Raw genomic sequence first — 10,504 nt, forward strand, 5'->3', positions numbered from 1 at the left:
TGTTTTCTAGGTGCATCCCCCTTCAGTTTACCATTTATCAGATTATTTCTCATTCTTTCAGTGTGATCAAACTACAGTACTAACATACATAATTACATTTAGGGCTAGAACTTCAGGCATTAGCCAATTTGATTTTGGCAGGATTTTCATTGAAAGTCAGTGAGAGTTAGGCACCTAACCTGCTTAGGCGCTTTTGTAAATCTCATGATGACCTATTTGCATCTTTGGCACCTAAATACCTTTGTAAATCTGGCCCCTAGTTCAAAACATCAAAAAAAAGTTCTTTTGAATTATTCTAGGCCATAATATTAATTTATGTAATACACCTCTACCTTGATATAATGCTGTCCTCGGGAGCCAAAAAATCTTACTGCGTTATAGGTGAAACCGCATTATATCGAACTTGCTTTGATCCACCGCAGTGCGCAGCCCTGCCCCCCCGGAGCACTGCTTTACCGTGTGATATCCGAATTCGTGTTATAGCGGGTCGCGTTCTATCGAGATTGAAATAGTTTACACTTTGGAAATATGATATGGACTCAGTCATGCTGCCATTAAAATCAATGGCAACCCCCTGCTGACGGTAATAGTAGCAAGAATCGATGAATATGTTCAGTATTTTGCTAGCATTTTATTCTTTAATCTGCCAGTCATACTGAATGTGCCCACAAGCAGATACATTGGGAGCAATATATGTTTCAGTGTGCTACAATACTACATTTTATGGAATAAAAATATGACAGAAAGGAAAAACCTTTTAAAAAGGTGTTTTTTTTTTTTTTTTTAAAGCAAATTAATCAGAGAAAATCCTGTGTCCCAAAAGCTATAGCCAGAGGAGGCTTTGGAAGAAAACTTCCCTTCAAGACCATCTTACTCTTTTTAACAATCAAAGAATTTTACAATAAGTTGTCTCTACTGATCAGTTATTCTCCAATATCTGCCTCAGGTCATTGTCTCTCCATTTACAAAAAGCTTGTGAAAACTAAATATGTTTTAAACATATTTCAGAGATAGAGCCTGGTTCTTAAAACACAGCTACTCTTCCCTGCAAATCAGATACAGTAGTTAGATCAAAATGGCCTCAGTCAAGACCATATATTTGCACACACAGTTATTTACCTGGTCTCCCTTTATATGCCAGCAAATGTCCCTTTAAATATTAGGTCCTTAATCTCTGTCACTCTATGCATACTTCCCTCCACTCCCCCTTTTTCAGTGCAGTCTTCTTATTTGGCTTTTTATATTACTACCGGTATTTTTTTAACATTTGAATTGTGGTAGTGCCTGGAGGCCAGTTAGATAGGGCACTGTACAGTCACATAGAAAATGACAGTCCTTGCCCCAAATTGCTTGCAGTCAGGTGTTCTGTTTGTATTTTAAGATTTATTTCATTTGTTATAATTTCAGCTTTATAAATAAAATTGTTAGTATTTTCATGCTTTTCTATTATATACTTAGTATTATTCTACTTACTATTGTGATAGCAGTTTCTCATTGAATCTTATTGGTCTTTTAGTACTGATTGTTTGGGGTGGAATATAGTAATATCAGGCTAATTATTTAAAGCTGTTTTTTCATCTCCGTGTGCAGCGTCTCTGCTCAAATGCTCTCTGCATCTCTACTCAAAATGGGGCTTTCTTACCAGGAAATGTGAAACAAGGTGCCTGGATTTCAAAACAGTTTTTGACCTTGTGCCTTTCTCAGTTCATATTTGTCCCCTGCAGAAATCTCCACTTTCACACTGTTTGCTCTGCCCTCATCTAGAAGTAACTTTACCTTTGCCTTGTTTAGACAAGTTCACACCAGCAGAGAAGGGTAACTAACTGTGGGACACCTGTCTTTCCCCAAATGACCATTAGAGTCCACCTTAAAGCAAAATAAGGCTCTCCCTTTTCTTTCACTCAGTCATGACCATAATTTCTGCATTGCTTCAACTTTATCTTTTGCATTAAACCGTAACAGAGGGTGTCTGCCCTGAATTGCCCAAGCATTTAGAGCGTCCTTAAATCTCAACTATTGGTACCAAGGGGTTAATGCATCTCCTGTCTTTTTCATCTACACTGCCTGCAAGATCAATGGAAGCAAGTCTTTTCTGTGTTTTCAAATAAAATTCTTTGCATTATTCCCCTTGATAACAAACAGTTCTCCAAAGCATTTGTTCTCTGTGTGCATATTTTCATGCAAAGGCCAGCATATAAATATTACCTCATACTTGCCCAAATCCTGGTATGCAGTCATTCATGTGTTATAGTAGAAATCAGAGGTCAACCCTGACAGTTATTTTCTATGCGTTGTAATTGAGCATTTTCACCTGTTCATGTAAATGCCCCTCTCCCTTATTTAACCCGTTGGAGACTAAATTTGCGTGTTTATAGAGAGATACTGTGCAAAAGAAAACTAACGTTAAGATTGAGATATCAAGTATTTACAAATCAAGAAATCTCAACCGTAACTCTATACCCTCTTTGTACATGCTTTAAGTTATTGTTGCTCTTTATCATTAACAGTCTTTATCATTACTAGCGGGAATTTCTTAAGATTTTTTCGTGTTTGAAGGCACTTTCACATTTATAAGAGAGATGTAGGGGGGAAATTGCCATAACGCGTGCCAGTGAATTAAAGAACTTCTTCTTTTTTTTTTTTTAATGCAGTATGAACCAAGAGGACCAGGCAGGCCGTTGTACCAAAGAAGAATTTCCTCTAGTTCAGTCCAGGCTTGTTCTGAAGATTTTAACACTCCTCAAGACAATCTTGGTCAGTGTAAAGAGCTTCAGGACCATAATAACCAGTCTTCTTTCAACTATTCATCGCCTGAGTTGTGGGTAAACTCCACCGCATCTGCCCCATATCAGAACATTCCATGCAACGGATCCAACAGAGCAGTACCACCCAGAGAACTGTTAGGTAAGTAGTGTTTGTTTTTTTTCTAAATCCCTCCACTTGCCTTACTGGAGTGAACTGCTTGGGCTGGAGTGACAAACTCTAAATGAGGCTTAGCTGCTCTTCACAACGTGTATGTATTGTCTGCAGAGATTTGAAGTGAATTTAGGCAAAATATTTCTGAAGGGTTCATTATTTTGGTTTTTAATTGTTGTGCACAACAATATTCATATTTTCATATACTGTTGTCTCAGGTAGTTAGCAGGTTGGTCTGCTGCACGTGACTGAGAAGTGAATGCTGTGAAGCATTTCCTCCAAATAGCTCCACTCTCTTCCAGAAATCTTACTAAGTTCAAACATTCTCCTCCGTTGATTCAAGTTCAGCCAGCTTGTGCTTAAGAGGACCTGGTGACAAAAGCGGTGTGGTGTGAGATATGTTGTTTCACCTTAAAGCCGTGGTTCCTGTTACTGTCACCATCTCAGATTTTGACGGTGATCTATAGGAATTGAGTTGGAGATCTCAGTGCATTTCCTAGTGAACTCACATGCTTAAACACATCAGCGATATAGGCCATAGTAGCACATTGACAGATAGACATGGGTACATCACAGAAGAATCACACTTGAAACTGGCTTCCTTGCTGGCAGTCTTAGTGGAGACTGATTTAGCATGTACACCGAACTAGTTTTTCACTGCTAGAAGTGGTCACTCCAGAACAGAGCTGGGGCAGCGTAGGGAATCTTACTCTGCTACTTTGCAAATAACAAGTCTGCCAGTATGGGCACTTTTTCTCCATACTTATTTCACATAAAAAACAAGCTATCTTTTTTTTTTTTTTTTAAAGTTTTATCAGTATTAATGTACCTGAACTTTCTGTACTAATTTAAGTATTAACAACTCTTATTGATAGCCACTGTTTATTATCTTTAAAAGACCTATTTGTATTTGGTCAACTTCTTAAAACCAGCAGTGTCATGCCGTTTCTGCTTCCCTTCAGTTTCATGGTGCACTAGTTACTAAGGTGTTTTAAATTAATGGCATATGTACAAAAAGAAAAGTCAGCAGAGAGTGAACAAAAAAGCCTCATACTGCAGTGCTTTAGAATGACTTTCCTCTCATGCATTTTATGTTTTCAGAATGCTAAAATATTGATATTCCAAAACAGTCTTGGAAATATTATACCGTCTGTTACTGCAGCATGGTTAGCGTCAGGGTTGTGCCTTTGCATGTTTAGGGCACATCCTTTAAAATATTGATATTCCTTTTTGCACTGGAAAAATAAGGCACCAAGTTCACTGTATTCTCTCTTACCACAGTGGCATCCAGATCTGATGTTGCTCTAGGCTTTTTGGTTTGCTGATGCAATGAAAGCTCTGAAATTCCCGCTAGACTATGTTGGGATCAATATGTATCACATTTCATTGATTTCGTGTAAACGTTGAGAGTAAGGCTCTAAACAAAATCCTCCAAGGAAATAGGGATATATAAAATGTACCTCACATATCTATTGCTACCAACGGATAAATCCTAAGGCCAATTGGGCAAGTTAGACTAGCATCAGTATTTTTTTTTTAATTAAATTAAATTATTGGAGATATCCTATCTCCTAGAACTGGAAGGGACCTTGAAAGGTCATCGAGTCCAGCCCCCTGCCTTCACTAGCAGGACCAAGTACTGATTTTGCCCCAGATCCCTAAGTGGCCCCCTCAAGGATTGAACTCACAAGCCTGGGTTTAGCAGGCCAATGCTCAAACCACTGAGCTATCCCTCCCCCCATTTGATACAAACATGTTTCCCTCCTTGGGCATGGAAGCCATTTTTATGAATGAATAAATAAATACACATACACATAAATTTATCATGTGTAACAACTAATGTAAAGAAACGCAATCCACTTTTGAGGTCTTCTAAGTTTTTCTATGTTTATAGTTTTCAGGCCTGGTAATTCTAGTCCAATCTTAACTCTCCATTGTGGTACTAGTGGTTAGTGATTAGGCTGTTCGAGAGGCTTGACATACATTCTGCTGCATATGACTTTTTTTTTTGATAGACTGAGCATAGGTTAAGTTATCAGTGGTATTTATTACATATTTCTTTCTGCATTGGGTGCCTTTTTTACAGTTCATTCTTATCTGGCCTCTCTTTAATCTTACATTGCTTCCTCTTTGTAAGCTTAGTAACCCTGTCTGTCCTGTCTGTCTGTCTGTCTGTCAAACTTTCTGTTAAAAACACACCTGTTCAGGAGGTGTCTGTGGCCTTTCTAATATGATGCTGATCTGTGTTCTTATTTCTTTGTACTCGATAATCATCCTGCACTGGTGTTTTTGTATACTCAACTCATTAAATTAACATTTAATTTTTAAAGAAGGAAACAATTACAAAATATGCCCACCTCCCATCACCAGCATTATTTAGATTTCATTTATATCATTATCCTCCAAATAAAAGGCTGAGTTTTCTTAGCTCCTGGAAAACAGCAGCAGAATTCCCCGGCTAAAAGTAAGATACTTCATTAGGATTCAGAAAATTCACTTGAGAGCAGTTTCATACTCGTCGCTTTAAAGCACAGTTTTCTTATAGTTGCAGGAGGAGTTAAATATGGAGCAAGAACATATCAATTAACAAGAGTGCATTCAGTCTAAAACATCAATAATTAGTTGGGTTGCATCAGAAGTCTGAGTTTCAGTTTGTGAATGTGTTATGTACGATGCTGTCAATTTTAATTTTAGCCTGTTTAAGCTATGAAATGAGAAGGAAAGTGAAATACACTCCCCACCCTGGGAGATTTGTCTCATTGGATAAAGAGCGTTTGAATTAGCATAGGTCCCAACATGAAGCATCTTTTCTCTAATGGGTCAGCTAGTCCACCCTGGGCATCATGGCAGGATCAGTGTGAATAACTGATAGAAGATGGGTGACTTGTTTAGTCCTGAATGTCTCTCCTACTGATTGCACAGCTTCTCCTTCCTTAGCAGATTGTTGCCTTGCCTACCTGTTCTTATAATAGTTTTCCCTAATAGTTAACCCAGGTTTTCTCTCCTACATATAAAACAGATTGGGAAACAACTTCTTTGACCTTATAAGGTAACATTGGGCTAATGTGAAATGTGTCTTGTGGCACACAAATAAATACATCCTCCCTTGGTATGTAAGAGCCAAGGCATTCTGACCTTATAGCACAGAATTAAGTTTACTGACAATGTAATCAGCTTTTCCTGATGATATAGAAGCTATTGCCTTAACATGCAGTGTTTATGGATTGTATCATTTACCTCTGGGTGATAGCTCATGAGAACATAAGAGTGGCTGAACTGGGTCAGAGCAAAGGTCCATCCAGCCCAGTATCCTGTCTACTGACAGGGGCCAATGCCAGGTCCTTCAGAGGGAGTGAACCTAACAGGTAATGATCAAGTGATCTCTCTCCTGCCGTTCATCACACTAGACCTGTGTACAGCAAGATTAGGAAATTGGTCTCCTTTTGACTGAAGATAAAAGCACTAATATAGAGGTCCCTAAACAGTAGCACTTGTACTATAGTACTGTGCCCCTAAAGGGGGAACTATCGCAAACATGATTGGGTTAGAAAGTAATGTCTTGCACCGGTTAAAATTATGCAAGTTACAAAAATAAGTTTAAAATAACACAGTAGATTGAAAACAAATGGTGATTGGGCATCCTTTTAAATCACACAATATGCATAAGTTATGCTGTACAACAGATCAGATCTGCAAGATCATTCACGGTGTTTTTAAAGGGATTTGTTGCTATGAAAATACCTTATTTGTATAGTACTCATCACAGCAAAGGAGCCGAAGCCATCTTACAAACTTGGGAAACAGTGAAATATAATCTGTTTAGTAATTCTCTGGGTGAAAGGCAGACACTGTTTCCCAGTGCATGGCAACACTCTGTGACTTGTGGTGCCTTGAGTAGGAAAATTATAACCGTGTAATACAAAAGGAAAATAATTGCCACTGCTTAATTGCCCTGTAAAAGGGGCTTTTACAAATGCCAGCGCTCATAAAACAGAAATAATTTCTAGGTCTTGGTATAAACATTGCCTAAAATAGGTAATAATATTAAGCCAATGTCATTTAATAAGAGACTATTTTAGTCAAAAACTGGAAAGATTAATTGTGAGGTACAGCTTTTTGACTAATGTAGTCTCTTATTAAATCATTTTGACCGTAAGTTGGGCAGCTCTCAATATTCACCTTGTTCCAACAGTATGTTGTTGTCTCTGCTTCTCACTTTCAGTAGTGTTTTAAGTGTATGTGATGGCCACTCAGACAAGACAATCTGATAGCCACTCACACGAGTGATGGAATATAAAAGACCCTAATTTTTGTTCACAAATATTTCATTCTGGATGATTCATTTAACAGTACAGACGCTCCCCGACTTACGCAAGCGTTCCGTTCCGGAACGCCTTGCGTAACTCGAATTTTGCGTAAGTCAGAAACGTATCTCCGACCATTACACCAAAAAAACGAACCAACCAAACAAAAAAACCTCCTATTTCTAGCTTACGGAACTTTTTCGCTATTGCTATTAAATGCTATTTAATGCTATTGCCTATGTTACTCGAGGAGCGTCTGTACAGCAAATGAGTTAACCCTTTCCTTTTAAAACAAGGAGTCTCAATTATTTTGAATATCTAAAGCAGTGATTTGGTTTACCATACCCTGGTATAACAAAATATTGTATCATTGTAAAACGTACCCAACTTTGAAATATAGAATATATTTTACAGTAAGATATATTTATATCTGACCTATTATGCTCACGCATAATTCCTCATTTTTAATATCTTTGTTTTCAGGATAAGAGTTAGCTAATAGTAGTGAATAATTTTGCAAAATGGGAGAAAAAGGAGACCCACATTTCCCCACACATCATTCAATTATGCTGTTAGGCCCTGTCCTGCAAATACTTATGCGCATGTTAAGTTAAAGTACATGAGTATTAATAAATCATAATATTTGTATTACCATAGTGCTCGGAGCCCAAGTCATGGACCAGAACTTCACTGTGCCAGACATTGAGATTATTCGCATGCTCAGAATTCATTGTATAACTGTTTGCAAGATACTGGGCTTTAGGCCATCAGGAAATATTCTTTAGCTTCCACTTAAATTGAAATGTCTTATTTTATTTTTTGTTTCTAAAATGTCCTCTTACTTAAAAAACACACACATAGAAATACTAGTACTGAATGCCTTCATCTTAAATTCTGCCTTCAGTTACACCTTGTAATGCTATTGCCTATGTTACTCAAGGTAGAATTCAACCCAAGGTTTTTGTTCCTGCACAGAGGGAATCTAAAGCTGCAACTGGAGAATTAGTGTAATTGATCTATAAAGAATTTCGAAAAGAAGGAACCAGAGAAATGTGTGATCAGCCCCTGGCATGTTACAGGTGTGAAATTGACACAACTACATTGAAGATGTGTGACATGAAAAGAGGTCTTCTAAACCCATTGGAAATCTGTAAGAAAAAAGTAATGTTCTCTCAGGGCTCAATCCTGGGAAATACTGTGTGCTCTGACCTCGATCCAGTAAGGCACTTAAGCAGGTGCATGACTTTAAGCATGCAAGTTGCCCCACTGGCTGCTATTAAAGTTAAGCAAGTGCTTAAACTGGATTGAGTCCAGAAAACTCAGCGCTTTGCAGGATGGAGCCATCATTGGAATCAGATTGGCTCATGGTAAATCTATGAAGGATAGATACTAAAATCTTATTTTTACCTGATTTTCGAACTAGCAGCACCTTTTCAGTATTCACATTTATGCTGAAGTTATTTGTGTCAGATTTTTTCAGTTCGGGTACATAATCTGTAGGGTCTAAATCCTTACATTCCCACTCAGTTTTTACTCAGTCCTTACTCCCAGTGGGATTAGTCCCTCTGTCTCCTACAGATGTGGATATAGTGAGGCTTATATGGGTTTATTTGCTTGTACAAAAGAGAGGACTAAGGGAAAAAAAGTCTGAAGCTAGAATCATTTGAAAAGAGGCCCTGAAGAAATCTGATATTGATCTCAAGCCTTCTGTCATTTTAACTTCATATTGAGGTTCTGCAGTATCTGGATGTCAGTTTATCATTGTGTATGAGGGCATCAGCAAATGGATTTCACTTATGAAGGCTATTTAGTTAAACCGGCTTTATGTGTTCTGTTTCCAGCTCCACCGAAGACAGTCAAACCCCCAGAGGATCACCTGAAAGCTGAAAACATACAGCTGTCCAATTCCTTCAACTACAACATGCTTCAGCATCTCGGCCAGTTCCCACCCCTTATGCCCAACAAGCAGATCGTCGAATCAAACAGCAACAGCCAGCAGAATGCTGGCGGGAACAAGCCTGCCATGTCCTACGCAAGTGCTCTGCGGGCTCCGCCAAAGCCCAAACCTCCTCCTGAGCAGGCAAAAAAGAATAGTGACCCTTTGTCTTTGTTTCAGGAACTTAGCCTAGGTAGTTCATCAGGTAGCAATGGCTTTTACTCCTATTTTAAATAATCAGATTATTTTTTTTAGAGAGAATTTAATTTCTATTTGTGTCAGTAGATCTAAGATAGTTGGGGCTTCACCTGTAGTTGCAACTATTCCCTTTGTTTATATTAGTAAATATATCCTCACTTAATTGCTTTGCTGCTAGACTTGCAACTAATTTTTTAATTATATTCCATTATTTTGCATTTTTTGATGTGGGTCGGAATTTTGAAAGCTTTTATGTAGAACACACACATACACACACACACACACATTATTTTTTAATTTGTGTAATGTTACCAATGTGTTGCATTAAGCTAGCAGCTAAGAGGTTAACTGTGCAACTTTAAAAAAAATAAAAATAAAAAAAAAGTTTGTCTAAATTGTATTTAAAAAGAAATTGTAAGTAGCAATTACATTTATTCAATAACATTAGCATACTGTGCTGGGTTTCTGTACCAGAAATGGCCAGTTAATGTAAAAATGTATGTTATTTCTGCTTAAATTCATTTAATTTTTTTTTAAATAAAGGTGCAGCATCTTATAAATACTTTCAGTTTTATCAGCTTTTTTGTGAAGGGATGCTGCATTCTGAGACTTTTATAGTTTTAGATTCTGTATGATGTGGTATTGTATTCTCCATCCACTGTAGGGTAAAGTAAAGGCATTCTTTGCAGACACTTGCCATTGTTTGGAAACATTCAGATAAAAAGCATTGGTATACTTAAAAAAATGCTCTACATTTTATTTTTGGACAAGCTACTAATTTAAGCTTGTTTGAAAGGTTAATTTGATAGGTTTTTTAAATGAATCATGAAGCTGAAAATAAATTTTTAGGTATGTTGGTGCTTAGTAGATTTAATAACTATTTTAAAAAAAATGCGTGAATTTAGTAAAATACTTGGTTTTTTGTTTTTTTTCCACTATGCATGTGTAAATGTTTGTAATCTGGCTTTTTTCTCCCCTTCGCCAGTGGTATAAAGATAAAGAATTGTGCCGCTTTAAGGTTTTTTTGTTTTGTTTATTTTTTTTTCTGGGGTTTTTTTTTTCTTCCAGTAAAACTTTTGGTACATTATTTGATGTTTACATTAAAATGTGACATTATACAAAGAAATTCAAATATTTTGCTAACTGTTTT

At 37.2% G+C, this 10,504-nt stretch overlaps 1 protein-coding gene across 1 annotated transcript in view; it reads left to right on the forward strand.

The window, feature by feature from the left end:
• The window catches only part of HELZ (helicase with zinc finger), a 142,264-nt gene extending 131,976 nt beyond the window's left edge, over nt 1-10,288 (forward strand). The window contains exons 30-31 of the mRNA XM_065415542.1: nt 2,652-2,904; nt 9,062-10,288. Of these exons, the coding sequence (XP_065271614.1) occupies nt 2,652-2,904; nt 9,062-9,393 (585 nt within the window). The 3' untranslated portion in view covers nt 9,394-10,288. The remainder of the gene's footprint in view (nt 1-2,651; nt 2,905-9,061) is intronic.
• The last annotated feature ends 216 nt before the right edge of the window (nt 10,289-10,504 follow it).

Source organism: Emys orbicularis, chromosome 13 (genome assembly GCF_028017835.1).
Source record: "Emys orbicularis isolate rEmyOrb1 chromosome 13, rEmyOrb1.hap1, whole genome shotgun sequence".
Classification (NCBI taxonomy): domain Eukaryota; kingdom Metazoa; phylum Chordata; order Testudines; family Emydidae; genus Emys; species Emys orbicularis.